General features: G+C 38.8%; 1 protein-coding gene across 1 annotated transcript; it reads left to right on the forward strand.

The window, feature by feature from the left end:
* The first annotated feature begins 329 nt into the window (after nt 1–329).
* Nucleotides 330–21808, forward strand: SELL (selectin L). Its single transcript, XM_054495617.1, has 9 exons — nt 330–1024; nt 2001–2082; nt 3716–4102; nt 5070–5177; nt 7767–7952; nt 9061–9246; nt 10811–10939; nt 15927–15945; nt 20680–21808. Exons 1-9 carry the CDS (start codon nt 983–985, stop codon nt 20696–20698), a joined length of 1158 nt encoding a protein of 385 aa, XP_054351592.1. The 5' UTR covers nt 330–982; the 3' UTR covers nt 20699–21808.
* The last annotated feature ends 82 nt before the right edge of the window (nt 21809–21890 follow it).

Raw genomic sequence — 21890 nt, forward strand, 5'->3', positions numbered from 1 at the left:
GTTATAAAGATTAAATAGTATATAAATATGGGGTGCTGAGCTTCAGAGTTTTTGTTGTTGCTATTATTATTTTCCTAAAAATGCAAATCTCATTTGCATTTGACTCATTGACTCACATCAGTGGGTCTTCCTTTTTATCGTTCTTCATTGTATGGGTCCTAATTTCACATGCAGTCTTATGAAACCATCTCATTTTATAGTCCAAGAATACTAAAGGTACTTGTAGGCTCCCAAACCTACAAGGTGAAAAGCTAGAGAGCATGGGCTCTCTTCAGGGGTTAACTTCAGGAAGTGCCACTAACAAGGACCTCCACTAGGTGGTGAGCAAGGAAAGACGGAGTTGAAGGAACCGAAACGAGTCAAGTCCACTGCTTAGCTCTACTGAAGTTTTGCAAATATCACAAATTTGTCTGAAATGTAGTTTTGATTTGTAGTATTTGCAATTTCCAAGGGCCATTTACCACAGGTAGCCAAGAGTTAGTTTAGCATTTATGAAAAAGATAGGGGAGGATGGTGGAAAAGAAGAAGAGACAGAAGGAGGAAGAGGAGAACGAGAACCAAACAAAAACAAGAACAAGAACAAGTAGAAGAAGAAGAGGAGGAGGAAAAGAAGAGGAAGAAGAACAACAACAACAATGAGGGAAGGAGGAGGAGGGGAAGGAAAGATGCATAGGAGAATGGAAGGAAGGATAGAAAGGAGGGAAGGAAGAGAGAATCTAGTCACATTACTTTTCTGATCAGCAGTTCATTTTTGTCTCAGTGGGAGGCAATAGAGGCCGGTCTAGGAAAGGGGTGGGGAAAGAGGAAAGAGAAGTGGAGGAGGAAGGGGAGGGAAAAGGGGAGGAGGAGGAGGATGTGAGACTGGGTTAGAGAAATGAAAGAAAGCAAGGCTTTCCGTTGACATTCAGTGCAGTCTCCCTGCAGCACAGCACACTCCCCTTGGGCAAGGACCTGAGACCCTTGTGCTAAGTCAAGAGGCTCAATGGGCTGCAGAAGAACTAGAGAAGGACCAAGCAAAGCCATGGTGAGCCTTTCAGCCTAAAAGACTTTTAGATCCTCAGATAGAAACTCTTGGGGTTGTAGAGGCAGGTGGCAAGGATAGGAAGCACCCCCATTTCAATTCTGGTTTTAAATAATATAGAAACTAAAAATTTTCTCAGACCCTCAAAAAAAGTGATCCCGAAATCTTTCTTCTCAGATATGCTGATTTCCTCTTCTTGACTTTGTCTCTGGGGAGACTCTTGAAGAAGTACTATTGAAATCAGATCTTTTGCAATAAACACTATCTACCTGAGAAGTGATATGCTTTGGAAGACAGAATTTTTTTTAAAATTATACTTTAAGTTCTAGGGTACATGTGCACAACGTGCAGGTTTATTACATATGTATACATGTGCCATGTTGGTGTGCTGCACCCATTAAGTCGTCATTTACATTAAGTATATTTTAAGGTGTGCAGGAAATCTGTGACTTTGTCATTTCAGTTGCTCAGAAAGGTATTTCTTTTTATTAAAAAAAGAAATACTTTTCTTTCCTGGTGTCTGGCTATCTAATTGTTTTTTTTTAGGTATTTGAGGCATTGACCCATTATGATCAAGAGTGAGGCTATAACATTAAATATAAGCATCAATAGTTAATTAAGTACCAACAATACTTTAAAAAATATACGTACTAAATATTAAATAGTTTTATCTAATAGCTCAGCAGAAAAGCAGGTATAAAAATTACCAAACCATAGAAAAAATTCAGGGCAGTACTGATTAGCAACTTGAGACTAAAGCGTGAAAATAAAATAGAACAAAACAAAACTATGCATCAGTTCTGATGTAAATTTGAAGTAATTTTTCATCTATGTCTGAGAAACCTGTTACCTCAGACAGGGTTAGTAGACATGTGTGTTTTATTTTGAATATTAAGAAAGTTGTAAGCACCACCTCAAAGGCTATAAATATGTGGTTTAAGAGTATAAATCTAAATATAATTTTGTATTTCATTTGCAGATATTTCCATGGAAATGTCAGAGCACCCAGAGGGACTTATGTAACATCTTCAAGTTATGGGGGTGGACAATGCTCTGTTGTGGTATGTTATGATATTTATATATCGCTAAGTCTACTTTACTTCTATTCATTTTTCTTAAATATCCACTGCTTATACATAGTCTAAGGGAAAATTATTTCACAGAGAGCTGTTAATTCTATCCCTTCTGTAAACATCTCTTTTCTTCTCACCTTTAGTTCTTCCCCAGAAACTCCTGAACACTATTTTTAACCTATAATAGCCCATGCTGTAGGGTTCAAATCCCAATAACCCCACAAAATCCTTCAATTATAAAGGAATAATGTTAATTAAGAAATCTCTGTTAAGGCACTTACAATCTGTACCAAATATTTAGCACCTCATTTTCTATTTTTTATTCATAGTTCAGTGTACATTAATATCATTTCTACAATTACAATATGAGCTCATTAAGGGATAGGGCTTTATCATTTTTTGGTCCTTCTCCCATTGTCATGACAAATTTTATATCTGATTCTTGAAGACTCTCCAGCAATAGCTTTGAACTTGGTTTTTCATTTCCTAAGTAAACTAATGTCTTCTTACTCCCTAGCCTGGATTTTCAGCTCTAGCCAAGCAAACATGCTAACTCTCCCCTTCACACATTCCTTATGCCATGTCTGCACTGTGTCACATGGAAACTTAGTGCTCTTTTCATACAACAGGTATTTTCCGAGTCCCTAGAATGTGTGAAATTTATGCTAGGCACTAACGATACAGCAGTGGACACAACAGTTTTTTCCCTCTTAGAACTTGCATTCTAGTGGAATGCTCATTCAAAACTCTGTTCAAAATGTTTATTTTATGATGCTCTTTACCATCAATTATATCTGTTTCTTTACTGTATTAAATAGTGATTCATGTAGATCATACCATGCTTAGAATGCCATATATTATTATGAAGTCATTGTATAATTATGTGTTTAATTAGATATCTTCAAAGCCCTCATATTTGATGGGTCCATATGTTTATTAAACATCATCAGTTGAGTCTCTTTGTGTATAGAACATGATCTAATCAATTTCATAATCCTATATCATTTGGCTTTGTAAATTGTTCTTTTTAAAAATTATACAGTTAGATATATAAGAGTTGAGTGGTATATTGGGCTTTTCCAGAAGCAGTTCTTCCTATGGTAAAATAAAATGTTTTTTATGTAAAAGAGATTACTTAAAACTATGTCACTGTTCTTCCCATCCTTATTATGCTTCTCCCATAGGTACATATGTGTTGGCCTTCAAGAAATGATTCCAGGATTAAAAAGTATACATAAATTGTATAGTAATATGATATTACACTGTAATTAGTTGTAAATCATTAACAGCTACAAAGAAAAAGAAATATGAATGTCTAAAATATGTTGGTTAAATTTCACCTGAAATAATTTTGAGAAAAAATTAATAAGAAAATAAACCTAGAAAGCCACTAAATTTGTTTAAAATAGAACCTTAGATAAAAGCATCTTATATTCAAGCCAGAAGGTCTAGGTTCTACTTCAAATCTGCAAACAACTATTCTGTGATCCTGAGATGGTCACATACACTCTTAGGCTCTGTTTCCTCATCTCTAAGTGTCTGGCTCAGCCTGGAGTAGTGCTAGGTTCTTTTTAGCTGTAACATTATGTAAGTCTGCATAGGTCACACTGATGTCTTGCAGATTTCCTGGCACATCATGGAACTGACTGCTGGACTTACCATTATTCTGAAAAACCCATGAACTGGCAAAGGGCTAGAAGATTCTGCCGAGAGAATTACACAGATTTAGTTGCCATACAAAACAAGGCGGAAATTGAGTATCTGGAGAAGACTCTGCCTTTCAGTCGTTCTTACTACTGGATAGGAATCCGGAAGATAGGAGGAATATGGACGTGGGTGGGAACCAACAAATCTCTCACTGAAGAAGCAGAGAACTGGGGAGATGGTGAGCCCAACAACAAGAAGAACAAGGAGGACTGCGTGGAGATCTATATCAAGAGAAACAAAGATGCAGGCAAATGGAACGATGACGCCTGCCACAAACTAAAGGCAGCCCTCTGTTACACAGGTAGGGAGTGACAAGACGGCTATGCTGCCTCAGACTCAGGAAGGGCCACGGTTAAGAGAATACTCAGATTTACCCCATGGAAAGGTAGGGGGATGAGAACAGCTGCTGGTTCATTCTAAAATACATCTAGACCTCTATATAATCTTGCATCGTGTCACTTCTAAGAATTTTTGGTGTGTAAGATTTGTCCCTGTGCACAAAAGCTATACCCCTAAATCAAGTTACATCAAAATGATAGGTGTACATAGGAAGTACAGAGGAAGAACTAGACAATCAGTGCCTTTGATAATAAGGCAGGGGAGGAGAAGCTGACAGCTGGGGCCAGTTGGAAACTTAGGCTCACATCACCTCAGTTTTCACATTGTGAAGTAGAGAGTGTGGTGCTGCGTGCTTCCTTCTTGGTCTAAATTTATATAATTTTATATAAAAATTGCACTATGTTTGGTGTATGAATATTTCTGTAAAATCTTTTACAATTCCAAAACAGCCAGCATTTTCCAAGTGATGTTTTAATAGTGAACCATAGTTAATTTGGTCTCTTGTAAATTGGACTGTACTGTTTTAGCAAATTTGGACTTTTTAATCTTTGATTTCTATAAAGAAAGGGATTGCCAAGAAATAATTGCATGCAGAAATGATTGAGGTCAGGTCATCATTTAACCTTCTCACTCATTAAAAACAAGTAATTTCAAGAGTTTCAAGGTATGCCACTAAGTTTCCTATAAGTGTTACAGAATATTAGTATTGGTAATTTCATTCCAAAAGCAAATAAATGCCTATGGCTATATACTTAGTGTATTTTATAAGTAAAAATTTTAGCATATGATTTTTATGCTATGAATTTACAAATAAACCTTTCCTGATTTTTTAAATCATCTCAGACAAAAGGTTATCTATGTCTAAAGAAATTACTTTGAGTACTAAAATGTAATCACATTAAAATATTTTTTTTCTGACTTCCTTAAAGCTTCTTGCCAGCCCTGGTCATGCAGTGGCCATGGAGAATGTGTAGAAATCATCAATAATTACACCTGCAACTGTGATGTGGGGTACTATGGGCCCCAGTGTCAGTTTGGTAAGTCTCTTTCCTTTCTTTGCTTCTTCTTAGATAAAGTCACAGGAATCATTATAGCTTATCACAGAAGCTGGTTGGAACAAAATGATACTAGCCACTCTGAGAAATGGGAAGTTTTGATCAGAAAGCTCTGCTTTCACAATATTGTTACCTTTCCGTAAAGATTTCATAAGTCAGCATGAAGTTTCGATTCACTTCTCAACAAGTCTTTTTGAGTACCACAAGAAGCACAGTGTTGGGATAAAAGCTGTCAGGGTTACAATAAGGAATTAGCATTGTAGATTCCCGCTCTCAAGTAGCTCACAATCTAATGAGCTTGTTAGATTAATTAGAACTCTAAGGTCTGGAAGAAAGTATGCCATTTATCATTAGGACGCTGAGTTACCCAGAAAGTAATCTTGCTTTTTCCTTCTAGTAGTTCATTTCCTTCTTGCAGTTCTCCACACTTAACACATGTGCTCTGTAGCACACTGATTTTGCTCGTGGCCTTCTCTCTCATTTTGCACATGGCCAAGAAACATGTCATCTTTAAGACATTGTTCAAAGACAATTTCTTCTAGGAAGCTTTCTTAGTTCTGATAGCTCCACATATTTCTTCCTCATTTCTCCCACTTATGTTGAAGTCATCTGTTCACTTGTCCATCTCCTCTGGTACTGAAAGCTTCTTGAGATCAGTAAGTGTCCTATTTATCATTGCATCTTTGGGATTCACAAAATGCCTGTATGTATCAGGTACTTGCTTGTGAGCCTGAATTGAATTGGACGATTTAATTTTTTAAAAAAGCAATGTTTGTAAAGAATAAAGAATTAAAACCAAAATAAATTTAAATGTCAACCAACTGAAATAGATCTATAGATCTAACTCATTTCACTTGATCCCTGGGCCATGACTCCTTCCTAATACTTTACCCTCACCCCATTTTTGAACTCTGTTTTTTAACCTTTATGTTATTGGTATGCCTATTTTACTCATTTTTAATTATTGGTATGCCTATTTCACTCATTTTTAACATTTTACTTTTTTTTTGTCTTGGTTTCTCTCATATCACTCTTTTCTCATTCTTTCTACCTGTGATCATTTCTCCTGAGATCCTTCATGAGCACTTATCCAGGACCATAAACTATTATAATTTCTCAGTTTTTGTCTTTCATATATTGCTCTTCTGACTCTAATCTACATGTATCCTTTGGTCAAACTTTCTAACTTTTGCGGACTCACAAATCTATGTGATCTTTGGACTGATAAGCCTATCTCCAGCTCTGAACTCAAATATGCTAAGGATGTCCTTTGGTATGTTTAAAAGACTATAAAACCAATTGTTCCCAGTCAGCTTTCCTTTTTGTATTTCTTATCTCAGTATGTGGAATCACCATTTACATGGGCACCCTGGTATGAGACTCTCTTAACTCCCCCAACATTTATGCGGGGTAACATTTTACCAATTTTTACAACTTAGTGTTTTTCTAATCTGTCTTCCACTTGTCAACTCTACTACCATTGCCCTCATTATCTTTCTCCTAGATTCTTGCAATAGTTTATTAGATGAGTTCCACAATTTTAAATTAGCTCCCCTCAAATATATTATTTATACTACAGGGAGACTGATCAATTAAAAGCAATTAAAACACATCACACATACATGACAATCCACCCATTAATTTCTACCTACCATTTTGTCCTACAGGGTGAAATCTAAGGTCTTCAAGCCCCAGAGTAATGCTTGATGTATAATAGATACTCTTTAAATCAATGAAAAAGGATAACATTTTCTCTTAGTTCCCATCTTTCTCCCTAATCTCATCTCATATAGTTTCCAAATACAAAAATTCTTCCGATTCCTTGAGTCCATTCTTCATTGAAGTCTCTAGAGCAAGGCAGCAATAATGGCTTAAATTTGACAGATGAGGAATAAGACATGAAAGTTGTACTGTTTACTAAATGGCATGGCAGGGACTAAAACGTGAAAACTTTAATTTCCAAGTCTTAAATTTGCCTATTGTACCACCAATCAGAACAGGGAAATAGATACAGTTTCTGGAGAGGGTTGTCAAAATCAAAAGAGTTAAAATTCTGGAACTGAGCTAGAACAGAAGACAGAATTGAGGTCAAAATGCTTCCTAGACTTTTATATTCTCTCCTTGCAAAGGGCTTATTATGGAGACCTACTCTTTCTCTGAACGTCTTGCTCCCAATACTCTAGTAGACTCAGGGGCTCTGATGTGATAGTTATTTCCCGACTAAGCTAGTCATTCCCAGTTACACCTATTTGGGTTTAAGGATTCTCACTCCAGATAATGCTGAAGATAATAATATGAAGACTAGCTAATGTTTAATTAGAATTTCTTATGAGTCAGGCTTTGTTCTAAGGTCCTTGACTTATGCTAATTGAATTCCATTTAGTTTCCATATCAATTTGATAAAGATAACACAATTTCATTATTCCTCTTATATAGATGAAGAAACTGAAGTTGGAGGGTTCAAGTAACCTTGTTTAAAGGCACATGGTTATCAAGTGGCAGGGCTAGGATTCAAATCCAGGCATCAGTACCTCTTAACTCTTCCCCATACTATTTCTTTCCCTATTGAAGTGATTCAGTGTGAGCCTTTGGAGGCCCCGGAGCTGGGTACCATGGACTGTACTCACCCTTTGGGAAACTTCAGCTTCAGCTCACAGTGTGCTTTCAACTGCTCTGAGGGAACAAACTTAACTGGAATTGAAGAAACCACTTGTGGACCATTTGGAAACTGGTCATCTCCAGAACCAACCTGTCAAGGTGAGTAACTTAAGACTAGAGGCTTTGTCATGGCAATCCTGGGCTTACAGTCAGAACATTCAGTAGAAGTTTGCTGAGAAGTCAAACTTAGGAGCCTAATTTAACCTAACTTTGTTTAACTTACTGTGATATTTTTCAAAGGACTTATTCTTACTAAATTTTTTTGAAAAACCTCCCAAACAAAAAGTAAAAACCAAATACCCCTGAAGCCATCTCCCAGTGTGTAACATGATTTATAGCAATACAGCATGGTTATACTGTGTTTTTTATTTTTCTCATTGCCATTGCATAAATAACATCTTGTTGAACCTCAGTTAAATTTTGGTTATTCTCCTCTCAGTAACACCAACCAATTTCCTTCCCAGGGTAGTGGAGGTCTTTCTTGGTTGTTTTATTTGGCTTATTCTTAAAATCACATTTTACTTTTCCTCGTGCATAAATTTTTAGGAGAATAACAACTGAAAAACAAAAACACAATCTCTCGATCTTTTTAAGTTTGAAATATGGTAGGTTATTATTATTATTATTATTTTCATTTTTAACTGCCAACCTTATCTCCGTATGGGAGAAAACCAGTGTCATCTGAACTTGTGAAGTTTTGGTTAAATTTTCTACAAGTATGCTCCTGATGCATTAGTTTAAATAGTTTAATTCTTAGAAGTGCTATCAAAATCCCTTATTGAAATTATAAAACTGTCAACCCACCTACTGGAATTTACAGAAGTTGGACTTGCTTCAGTGAATTGGGATGTTTTTCAAAACGCTTGGGTAGATATCAGAACAGATGAAAAGGCAGAGATTCTCTGAGAATATCCCATAAGAGCTCTTGATGCAGAGGCCATATGGCATGGTACTTCCAGCAGAAGGGGAGGGTCACCTTAGCTAGGGCAGCAGCCTGGAGTAGCCACTCCTCTCCCCACAGCTTTCAATGCTTCCTTGCCTTCATCTCTCATTCACCACCCACCATCATTCTCAAGAAAATAAAGCCTGGAAGCAATATCACAAGTAATGTAGTCAGGCAGCTTTGGCTAAAAATCCTTTGCTAAAGGGAGGATCTCTACTCAGAAATACTGTTTTGTCTTCTTTTTTTTTTTCTTTTTCATTGAAGTGATTCAGTGTGAGCCTCTATCAGCACCAGATTTGGGGATCATGAACTGTAGCCATCCCCTGGCCAGCTTCAGCTTTACCTCTGCATGTACCTTCATCTGCTCAGAAGGAACTGAGTTAATTGGGAAGAAGAAAACCATTTGTGAATCATCTGGAATCTGGTCAAATCCTAGTCCAATATGTCAAAGTGAGTAAGTTTGTCCTGGAAAACTGAAGTCTCAAAGATGGAGCTGATGGATGAGCAGATATGAGGAAAGACATACATAAACACTTACATGTTGTTTTGCTAAGAATATGTGGCCTAGAAATAAATTTGTATGCTTAACTCACTGTAAAATCTTTGGTTGGTCTTTCTTCCTCCTTTAATGACAATCATTTCTTTTTTTCATTCTCACCTCTTGCCATCTTAACTCTTAAAATCTGAACTCACTGATTTACTTTTTACCCATTCTTCTATTCCACTACAATCTAACATCTCTGTTAGCCTGTTGAAATGCCTCTAAAACATCACTAATGAACACCTACTTCCCCAAATAATGGATACTACCGAATTATCACTAAGCTAATGCCTCCCAAATCTATCTGTGTATGAGAAGAATCATGTCTTGTTCATCTTTGTATACCCTCTACCTGACACAGTGCCTGGCAATAGGTGCTAAAGCAAATGCATGTTAAGCTAGCGCATGAAAGAATAGCTACCTATGCCTGCTCCTGAGACTATCTGCATGGATGACAAAAGTCTTTAAATGGTAGGATCTGCAGAAGCTGTCAGAGATGCTGATCTCTGTGTGCTGGGTGCCCAGGGCCAGGGAGTAGAGTGGATGAGCAGAGAGAGGCAGGGAGGCCTTTAGCAGAGGACTGTGCATTAGGCCTATCAGAGACATTTCCCTTTAAGGCCTAGCTAGTGTTCATTTCCTCCTCATCTTCATCAAGCCAACAGGTACCCTCTGTCTGGAGCTCCTGGGAACTTGAGCCTTCTCTCCATCATATATTTGGGTGTGGGGATCAAATCACCTTGAAAAGGTTCATCAAAGTAATGGGAAGAACTAAGGATAGAATCAGACCCTCTGCCAATATATAAAAAAGTAGATTCCTTCAAATGTTCGTATCAGGAGACAGATTTTTTTTATACCAGTATTTTCAAATAGAGGCTCCCAAATGAACTTAGTTTACACTTACAGGAGTATCTCTAAACATGCCCTTTTACTTATTCGTGAAGGAAGTAGAGGGAAGTGGTAACTACTGCATTGGAAAGAAATTAGTGCAGGTCCTTGGCATGTAAAAAACAAGTGCTTATTTTTGCACAACTGCTTTAAAGTAAAAGCATTAATGATTTCCTTTGACTGGTGAATTATCCAGTTCAGATCATTGGCTTTTATTTTTCCTGAAGTTGTATTAGGCTTTTCGCTCTTCTCTATGTTTCAGAGTTCCAGTCATTGAACAAGTCCATGGAGCTAAATACAATGATGACCATTCTTGCCAACATTTTTAGGTGCATTCCCAGGAACTCTATGAACCACAAATCTGGGCATTGAGATTCTGTAGGCATTAGAATAGCAAGGCTGGTCCAGTCTTTGCCTATGCTGTAGACTCATCATGGGCCTTCCCACGCCAGTTTCCTCATCTGTCAAATGGCATCAAATGGGCTACTACTGGGAGATGTAAGGAGGAAAAAGTCAAATATCATGAGATGGACTAAGGAAATAATGCTGGTGGTCTCATGCTATGTGCCTTACTGATTTCTCTTTCAGAATTGGACAAAAGTTTCTCAATGATTAAGGAGGGTGATTATAACCCCCTCTTCATTCCGGTAGCGGTCATGGTTACTGCATTCTCTGGGTTGGCATTTATCATTTGGCTGGCAAGGAGATTAAAAAAAGGTATGTGAGTTTAACTTCATATGAAAAGAACACAACTTTAAAGTGAAAAAGAAAAAAAAAAGAAACCCACAGGAAATTAAGTGTGATAGATTCAACACAAGCAGGATGCCAAGCTTTACATTCTAGAGCCATCAGTCCCTGAAGACATGTAAATCAGCCCAGGACACACCTTCATTAAAACAGGTTGGCTGATTTTTGCTTTTCATCTGATAAACTTTTAAAAATGTCTATTACCTTCAAGGCAGCTTGCTAGGCTGATAACAACTAAGTGAGATATTCTAATGGTTCTTTGCTCTTATGTAATTCTTTAATACTTTTTTTTTTTTTTTTGAGATGGAGCCTGACTCTGTCACCAGGCTAGAGTGCAGTGGTGCAATCTCAGCTCACTGCAACCTCCGCCTTCTGGGTTCAAGCTATTCTCCCACCTCAGCCTCCCAAGTAGCTGGGACTACAGGAGCATGCCACCATGCCCGGCTAATTTTTTGTATTTTCAGTAGACACGGGGTTTCACTGTGTTAGCCAGAGTGGTCTCGATCTCCTGACCTCGTGATCTGCCTGCCTTGGCCTCCCAAAGGGCTTGGATTACAGGTGTGAGCCACCACGCCTGGTCTGCTCTTAATTAATCCTGAAAAAATGACACACAATCTCTGTCCTCTAAGAGCCTACATGCCTTGGATTTCAATGCTACAATTCCACTAGGAAGTGGGTCTAATGTCCACTAAGGTTTCAAGGCACTGCTCCCAAATACCTGAGCTCTTCAAGAGTCACCTGGTTTCCAACACATGGGCATTGCATTAACCCTGGGAGAAATTCCCATGTGTTCTCCCAAGTATCTATTTACCAAGGCCACAGCTCTAACCAAATGCACCATATATGCTTTCCCTCCATCCGCCACTGGAGAGGAAAATAGAAGGAGGACTGCCTTGAGAAGTTAACATCTGCTGCCCAGATTATCACTCCCTTTACCTTAAGGCATGAGTGTGTCTCAGCCTTAAAGTGCGAGCAACCCACTAGCCTGCAGCAGGCCTTGGGTGTATGGTGCCACATTTGGCCAAACTCACCTGGAAGAACCATTCAAGGCTGTAACATTCATGGACATTGGGCAGCTTTTAAGATATACCTGTTTTGGCCAGGTGCGGTGGCTCACGCCTGTAATCCCAGCACTTTGGGAGGCCGAGGCGGGTGGACCATGAGGTCAGCAGTTCAAGACCAGCCTGGCCAACATGGTGAAACCCTGTCTCTACTAAAAATACAAAAATTAGCCAGGCGTGGTGGCGGGTACCTGTAATCGCAGCTACTCGGGAGGCTGAGACAGGAGAATCACTTGAACCCGGGAGGCAGAGGTTGCAGTGAGCCGAGACCGTGCCATTGCACTCCAGCCTGGTGACAGAGAGTGAGACTCTGTCTCAACAACAACAACAACAACAACAAAAAAAGATATACCTGTTTCAAGTTCAGGGATGATCTCAAAACAGTTGCTAACCAACTGCTCTGTGTTGCCTTTCTGTGGGCTCAGTTGATTGTCATTTTAATTTTCCTTCCATCAAATTAGTTAGTATGTATTCTGTTCACTGAATATGGTATGTAAAGGTTGCCCCCTGTCCATTTACACTGGCAATTACAAAAATATTATTTATCAGTCCCTAATTGCGTGCCACTCTGATCTTATCTTTCATTTAAATTTGAGAATAGTGGGTGCTAGGTAAGTTTTCTAACCAATCCAGAAAGACAAAGTGTTGAGGGGGTGGGGATTGTTGGTATGCAAGAACTTCATTAGCTATGTATAACCTGAGAACACTGAGGAGTTAAAATGTCTCTGCCCTTGCTATTAGAAATTCTGTGCTGATTGAATCTCACTATCTTATAGTATTATACAGTACTAAGTACTATACAGTATTAAGTATAAGTATCAAGTACTGCATTAAGGCAAAAGAAGAATGACAGTTTTCTCCAACCACTGATTATTCTTTCCATTGAGACTTCAAAGCCTGACCCCAATCGTCCTGTCTTTCTTCCTACCTTGGGCGATGATGGCAGAACTGACGGATAGAGAACAGGGTGGGTTATTACACACTGCCCCCTGGGATAAGGTGGCTATTATCTAAATAATTTTATAATAAGGAAGCTATTTATTTCCGAATTCTAAAATCTTTTAATAAGTGTTTGTAGAATCAAAAGAATAGAATCAAACTCACTTGTATGTAGTGAGGGGTTAGCTGCCTAAGGCTGTTTTATAAGCAAGGGTAAAAAAATTAGTGGGGTTGTTTTTAAATTTTTTACCTTGGAGTCATTTCTGTACAAGATCTCAAACCGATAACTTGAAAACTGCTGTGGGAATCAGTGTGGGGCAAACAGGAAACAGATAACGGGCAGTTAGGCTAGTTACAGTTATGCCAACAAAGAAAACAGAAGCCCCAAAAGATCACTGGCTTGGTAGGAAGCTCAGGGTATCTTTAAGGTAACATTAAATAGTCTTCATCTGTGGGCCAGGCACCGTGGCTCTCACCTGTAATCCCAGCACTTTTGGAGGCTGAGGCAGGAGGATTACTTGAGCCCACAAGTTCAAGACCGGCCTGGGCAACATGGCAAAACCACATCTCTACAAAAATACAAAAAATTAGTCAGGCATGGTAGCATGCACATGTAGTCCCAGCTACCCAGGAGACTGAGGTGGGAGGATCACTTGAACCCAGGAGGTCAAGGCTGCAGTAAGCCATGACAGCACCACTGCACTCCAGCCTGGGCAACAGAGTGAGGCCCTGTCTCAAAAAAAAAAAAAAAAAAAAGTCTTCATTTATAAAACATGTTTCGTTTTCACCAACTTACAAATGATTCTGCTTTCCAAAGATTTTAGTTGTAGGTTGGTCCTTTAAAACATGAAGAATATTTTTCCTATAGAGACAATGGTAGAAATAATGACTACATTCCCAGGCTAAATCTAAGACAAAAGATAGTTCATGACATTTACAAGGATAAAAGTAAAAAGTCATAAACTTCTATGTGTGTGTTTAGGGGTGTGTGTGTGTGTCTGTGTGTGTGTGTATATGTATATATACACAGAGAGAGAGAGAGAATTTATAGGCTTTTTAGGTTCTAATAGCTAGAAAAAGGGCACAGGTAATTATTTAGAGCATGGTAGCCAATGAAGTGACTAGAGTCTTCACCCCTATTCTTCTATGCTCAGATGAATCTTCTGACTCTAGCACTTTGTCTCCTGCCCTAGTAGTCTTAGTATGGAGACTTTCGCTCCTTTCTTTTAGGAAAGGAATAAGGAACGGCTCCAGAAACATGTGTCCTTGTGCATGGGCTCATCCAGATACATTTTGTGCTCCTGGCATTATCATTCTCTGATTAGTCACTACCACTGGCCCTGTTTGGTAAATGAGGAAACCAGGGCAATGATGTTATAGGCCAAATCTCAAAAATTCCATATCAGCAGGACCCAGAGTCAGAGATTAGACTCCAATCCAGATACATCTTCTAAAATCACTGGTCTTCAGATTTGTGAACTGTTTTTTTCCTCGGTTGGAAGAATTTCCCACCAGAACCAACACACAGGGTTAGACCAGGGCATGAAACTGAACACATGCCCCCTTAGTTCCCTTTTCTTCAAAATGAAACTTTCTCAGTAGGAACAGATTCTTACTCATCTATTGCTATTAGGTTCATCATCCCTAAAAAAATATTTATGTGAAGTTAACCAGAATCTGAAATTAATTCAGATTTGATTCTCCCTGCTCAAGTGCACTTGGTCATCAGCAGGCTGAATTTTAGAAGAAAAGATTTCAAATAGTAGTCTTTAATACTTTAAAGGATTAAAACAGTAATGGAACACTGTCTATGTGCTAGGACCTGAACTAAATACTTGGAAATATTTTATTTTATCAACCCAGTGAGGATGATACAATTATTATGCCTCTTTAACAGATGAAGAAATTGTAGTTTAGAAAAGAAAGTAGCTGTTCAAAGACACACTACACTACAGGTGGCAAAATAGGGCTTGCACCTGGGTGGGATGATTCTAGAATGCCAGTTTACAGCCACTGAAATATATTGCCTCCCAAATGATTCTTTCTGCTCAAAGAGTTTTTTTTAAGTTACCTACTTATTGATATTCTGCTTTTTTCAAAAAGAATGTGAGAACAGTATAAAATGTGTTCAGTATAGCAAATTAAAATTAATTAAAAAGTAAGAAAAAGCCAAATTTGGGCAACCCACTCGGGTCCCCTTCCACGCTGTGGAAGCTTTGTTCTTTCACTCTTTGCAATAATAAATAAGCTTTATGTTTTATTGAGCCAAAAAAAAAAAGAAAGCCAAATTTAAACTTAGGGTACAAAAATCATTTGGAACCAAGGTTGAAGTTATGGCACAAAAATGTATGTCACAAAGTTCTATATACTTGGTAGGAGAGGGTCTCAGATCTAGCTCTGAGTTTCCTTACAGCCAGTCAAAGGAGAACCATGTGATATTCCTTGTGTTTGTAAGATAAAAACACATTAGTTACTAAGATGAGGCTGCACAATTCCTATCAACAAGACCAAAGTGAAATTCTCTTGTGGATTCTCATAGAGATGATGCTGTGAGCTGTAATGGCACATAGTTTTACAGTATTAGCAGCTGTCCCTCAGTGGAAGAATCTGCAGGTAGGATGAGATGGCAGATTGGGAAGGGATAAACTCTTGAATGGACATATTGGGTCTCACCACCAGGCAATTTAGCCTACACTTCTGTCTTCTTGAGTAGCACGGAGAATGGACTGGAACCTCAAGAGGCATCTGCATCAACATATCTGTTCTGTATTAGCGTCTACCACTGTTTATTAAGCCAGTTCCTCAAATCTCCTTTGACACAGATAGGGTCCACCTAACAAATACCTAATATACTTCAAAAGACAGTTTTGAGAGTGGGAGTCTTCCTTCTCCCTTACTTGAAAAACTTTAAATTGTCTAATTTTTGCTAATGCCATTTCTCTATTTTCTATTTTCAGGCAAGAAATCCAAGAAAAGGTAAGTTCTATTAGTGGCAAGGAGTTTCCACATCTGCTGATTCGTTCTCTACTTCCTTAAGTTACTTCCTGCTCTAGCTAGACACATTAACCCCATAGTAGTTTTTTTACCTGGGGTCCTCATCCAAATGACCAGATAAGGTGATAAATCTACTAGCTTCTTTTCAGAGCTGTGCTTTTTGGTGCTAGTGGAGCTGAATGAATGAATGAATGAACGAACAAGTAATCCCTATTAGAAAAGGGCAGTTTATGTAAAGGGAGACTTTTCTGATTACCTCAGAATTTTTTCTGAGAGTTAAAAACATTGTGGTGTGTTCTTCTTGTTCTTAAATATATTATTTAAGAAATATTCAATTGAACAAGCACTTATTGAGAAATGAATAAATGCTTGTTCAATTGACTATTTGCATTCAATTGCTCTAACAGGCATTGCCCTTCAGAAATGTGGGAAAGATAAGGAGCATGAATTCTACCTACAGCTTCCCCAAGGAGGCAAGTATTTTTCAGTTTGGTCTTGAAGCTCATGTTTCTTCTACTGGAGAAATAGCACAGTGGAAGGAGATGCAGACATGTGAAAGTTGATGGCCCACCTGGAAGAAATGAAGATGGAAAAATATTTCTCAGTATCTAGGGTTTAGTGACTTGCTCTGGAATTTTAGGAAGGAGAGTGTAAGTAAAATAAACTATGAAAGGAAGACTTTGGTGACACATTCAGTACCCAGCTGGACAACTGAGCTTCCTTTAAAATGCTAGAAATGAAATGAGATGATTTCTGAAGGGATTGGGTGCTGGTTTGGGCAACCATCCTACCAACCACAAACTTAGTATGGGCCATTGCTTAGAATGCAAAGGAAAAAGTGGGGAAATGTGAGGCACCAGAAGCCAGATCATAAACTAATGTATAAGCCATGTGATATGGGCTTTATCTTGAGATGTTTTGGGATATCACTAAAGGGGTTTAAACAGTCAGTAGCCTTGCCTCTGGCATCTTATAAGGTCACCCTGCAGAGCAGTATGGCAAGTGTGGGAGACAGGTGAGCCTGGATTCAAAGAGACTTGTTTTGGAGGGATTTGAAGTTATTAGGTTAAAACTGATGGCGCCTGTCTAGGGAACTAGTAGTAAGAATGGGTTCATGAAATAAGAGGAGGTGATATTAACTGAATGTGTCTGTTAATTGGCTAAAAGTGAGAGAGAAGAATCAAATTAACATCTTTCTCACCTGGAAACTGGCGGATGGTAGTCCTGTTTACTTCTGAGAAGGGAGCATAAAAGAATGAGAGGTTTTGGAGGTAAAGATCGTGGGTTCAGTTTTGTACTGAGCTTTGGGTGTATGCACATCATTCACTGTGGTTAATTGGACCTATCCAAAGCACAGAGGCTATGTTGGGGCAGGAGAGGTGGATTTGGGTCCCTCACATTTCAGGAGGTAACTGCCATCTCAGGAGTAGGTACCATCATCCAGGGAGGGTGCGAGTGCTCTAAGAATGGAAGAAGACCTGGGAGAGAGGATGGGAGCCAGAGGAATATCACTATCTAATAAGTCACCTAAGGGAAAGAGAAATGAAAAGAGGTTGCCAGGCAGGGAGAAGAAAGAGGAGGAAGAGTGTGGGGTAATGAATGCCAAGGAAACAAAGAAAGGGGAACGGTTTCAAACATTGCCAGGAGAACCAGTAAGTATCCCCTGGATGCAACAAGGGTGTCAGTGGGGAGACTATTTTCAGTGCAGACATCAAGACAGAGGTCAGGTGGCCAAGCATTGAGCATCACTGAGGATGAGAAAGTAGAGACAGAACAAGCAGTCATCTCTTTTAAAATGTTTGGCTGTGAAGGAGAAGTGGGGCAGGGGTAACTTCATGAGGATGTACAATCAGTGGAGGTTCTTTTTATTCTTTTTAATTACTCTGTCTTCTCTTTACTAGCGTAAATGGAGTCTAGTGAGGAAAGGCTTCTTTCTCTGGGCTGGTCTTCCTATGTCTGTGGCAGGAAACCCACAGATGTGAAGATTTCTTTCAAACTCGCACCTACTGAGTGAAAGTATTTTCTGGCACAATCTACCCAGAGCTGTTTTCTGGCTACCGGAACCACCTGTTTTAATTGCCACTAGATGGAAGCAGATCAACTAGATTTTTTTTTTAAGATGTCCTTGAGGCACAGGAAGAGAGACTGGCTGGAAGAATATTAGCAAAAAGCTAATTACCATGCTAAGCAAATTGCCATATTAAGTTTAATGGTTCACTGATTTTTTATAATCAGTCAATTAATAGTTGTTTATTGAACATTTTTGCGTTGGAAACTGCTGAGCTTTCTTGAGACACCAAGAGGAGTTAGCCTGGTCCCTGATTTCAGGAAAATTATTACCTAGCTGGGGAGTTAAGACAGGAATATAGAAAGAAAAAAATCAAAAAAATACAAGGCAGAGCATGGTAATGGCCAATGGATGCTATATTTAAGAAGGAAAAGGTCATTTGGCTTGGTGATTATAGAAAGTCTTATAAAGAAGGTTGCTTATGAAGACTAGATAGGATTTAGGTATATGGAGAAAAGCAGGAAAGGAAGGCAGTCTGTAGGAAGGAAATTATGTAAGCAGTGGTATGGTAGTGAGACTATGAAAGCATTTTTCAGGTGCCAGTGAGCAAAACTTTCTTGAGCCCATGGCTTATTGAGGAGTTGTGGAGTTGAAGTTGGAAAGGAAGGCTGGCCCCAACAACATAAGTCTTGAATGCTTCACCAGATGGTCTAGAAAGGCCTAGCAAAGAAGAATTATTTGCCCAGCTCTCATTTATTGACCAAGGCTGTATTAATTCATAAGAATCACAGAATTTTAGGTCTGGATAAGATCTTGGTGGATATCACATTCAAACTCTTTTTGTAGTTGAACTAATTAAGTAACTTTTCTATAGGCCTTGAGCAAGTGACAGAGTTCGTTACAATAATCATAAACCTTTATCAAATATTAATTCCATGTTGTACACTATTATGAATGGTTTACATGTCTTAAATCATGAAATATGCCTTTAAGTCTATGGGAGAAGGGTCTATGAACATCTTCATTACTGATAAAGAAACAGGCACAGAGAAATAAAATAGCCTGAGGTCACAATAAATGGCAATGCTGAGATCCATACTCATTTGGATCCAGGAATCATGCTCTTAATGCGTATGCTTTTAGAATTCAGGACCCTTGACTACCAGCTTAGAATGGCAAGTCCCAGGCACCCTCCTATTCCAGTAACGTGATTTTTTTTTTTTCACACTGAAACCATTGTGTGATGGCACTGAGGAAGGGTGGGGTAGAAGTGCGGTGTGTTTTTAGAACAAGTCAAAGGTAAAATGAATACTATCACACTAAACACTGTGAGCCTTTTTTTTTTTTTTTAAAGTTCTTGGGCGAATTTTCATAGTAATTTGTGTTCATTTCTATTAGCTTTTCAATGGTGAATGAATGACTCCTTGGGCATTTGTGGTTTCATTTCTTGCTGGGTTATTTTGACTCTTCTGCAAAATGACTCTGTTTATCACCTCATTTGGTTTCTACTGTGTAAATTCTGGCAGGGTAGAAGCTACACCCAAGATACACAGGAAGATATGATGCCAACCTCAGAGGAGGGCATATGTGAAATTTTGTTTTCAGAAACATTTTTTTGTCTCTATTTTGGCAAGCACATTTGCAGCTGCTGAGCTGTGGTTTACCCTGACAGTTCATCATGAGACCAGCTCCTCAGAATCTGGTTCTCCCTTTGAAAGGTGCATACCACATTTCATTCTCTCCTTGTCCTTTCCAAGAATAAAACAGTTGTGTCACACACAAAAAAGTGTCACTTATTTCTTTAAACTAAATGTGTTACCATCTCATTAAATGATATCCCAGGATATAAGTCATCACGAGTTTATAACTACCACTCTTTCATGAGTTTAAATTTTCTCCAATTCACTTTCCATTTAAGCATGCCTTCTAATTTCTTGACTTTCCACTGCTCAAAATCAATCTACGGCCGGGTGCGGTGGCTCATGCCTGTAATCCCAGCACTCTGGGAGGCTGTGGCGGGCGGATCATGAGGTCAGGAGTTTGAGATTAGCCTGGCCAATATGGTGAAACCCCATCTCTACTAAAAATACAAAAATTAGCTGGGTGTGGTGGCACGCACCTGTATTCCCAGCTACTCAGGAAGTTGAGGCGGAAGAATCGCTTGAACCCAGAAGGCCGTGGTTGCATGAGCTGCCACCGTGCCACTGCACTCCAGACTGGGCAACAGAGTGAGACTCCATCTCAAAAAAATAATAATAATAATAAAAAAATAAAATAAAATAAACATAAACATAAATTAAAAAAAACAATCTACACTGTCCTTCAAACTCATTAGATCTGGAGACAAAGACCGTATGTACCACAAAAATTTCTCCAAGTGGGGTCTGTGGGCCAGTGGCATAAGTATCACTAAAGAGCTTGTTAGGGCTGCAGAATCTCAGGCTCCACTCAGACCTACTGAATCAGAGTCTACATTTTAACACCATCTCTGAGTGGTAAGCACATGAAAGTCTGAGAAGTGCTGCTACTAGGGTTTGCTTACATTCGTTCATCTTCAAAGGTTCCTAAAGCCCGGCCTCTTGTCTGATATTTCCAGCTGAAAGCATTTCCTTGCTCCTCTTCTTATCTCTAATGAATACTTACCTTTACTACTAACACTCCAAGTTTTGCAATTTTTAAACTCTTATTATCTTTTGTTTTTCTTTCAGTATGGATGACCCATATTAAATTGCCCTCGGTGAAAGAAAATTCTTGGAATACTAAAAATCTTGGGATCCTTTAAATCCTTCCATGAAATGTTTTGCATGGTGGCACCTCCTACGTCAAACATGAAGTGTGTTTCCTTCAGCACATCTGGAAAGATTTCTACCTGACCAACAGCTCCTTCTGCTTCCATTTTGCCCCTCATTTATCCCTCAACCCCCAGCCCACAGGTGTTTATACAGCTCAGCTTTTTGTCTTTTCTGAGGAGAAACAAGACCATAAAGGGAAAGGATTCTGTGGAATATAAGGATGGCTGACTTTGCTCTTTCTTGACTCTTGTTTTCAGTTTCAATTCAGTGCTGTACTTGATGACAGACACTTCTAAATGAAGTGCAAATTTGATACATATGTGAATATGGACTCAGTTTTCTTTCAGATCAAATTTCACGTCATCTTCTGTATACTGTGGAGGTACACTCTTATAGAAAGTTCAAAAAGTCTACGCTCTCCTTGCTTTCTAACTCCAGTGAAGTAATGGGGTCCTGCTCAAGTTGAAAGAGTCCTATTTGCACTGTAGACTCACCGTCTGTGAATTGGACCGTCCTATTTAACTGGCTTCAGCCTCCCCACCTTCTTCAGCCGCCTCTGTTTTTCAGTTGGCTGACTTCCACACCTAGCATCTCATGAGTGCCAAGCAAAAGGAGAGAAGAGAGAAATAGCCTGCACTGTTTTTTAGTTTGGGGGTTTTGCTGTTTCTTTTTAAGAGACCCATTCCTATTTCTTATAGTCAATGTTTCTTTTATCATGATATTAGTAAGAAAACATCACTGAAATGCTAGCTGCAAGTGACATCTCTTTGATGTTATATGGAAGAGTTAAAACAGGTGGAGAAATTCCTTGATTCACAATGAAATGCTCTCCTTTCCCCTGTCCCCAGACCTTTTATCCACTTACCTAGATTCTACATATTCTTTAAATTTCATCTCAGGCCTCCCTCAACCCCACCACTTCTTTTATAACTAGTCCTTTTACTAATCCAACCCATGATGAGGTCCTCTTCCTGGCTTCTTATTGAAAGGCTACCCTGTAACATGCAATTTTGCATTTGAATAAAGCCTGCTTTTTAAGTGTTAACTGGTTTGCCTAGTTTGTTATTTTGAAAATTATCATATGTTTTGTTTTCTCCCCAGTGAGATTATATGCTCCTTCAGGGCAG

The sequence above is a fragment of the Pongo pygmaeus genome, chromosome 1 (genome assembly GCF_028885625.2).
Source record: "Pongo pygmaeus isolate AG05252 chromosome 1, NHGRI_mPonPyg2-v2.0_pri, whole genome shotgun sequence".
NCBI lineage: Eukaryota > Metazoa > Chordata > Mammalia > Primates > Hominidae > Pongo > Pongo pygmaeus.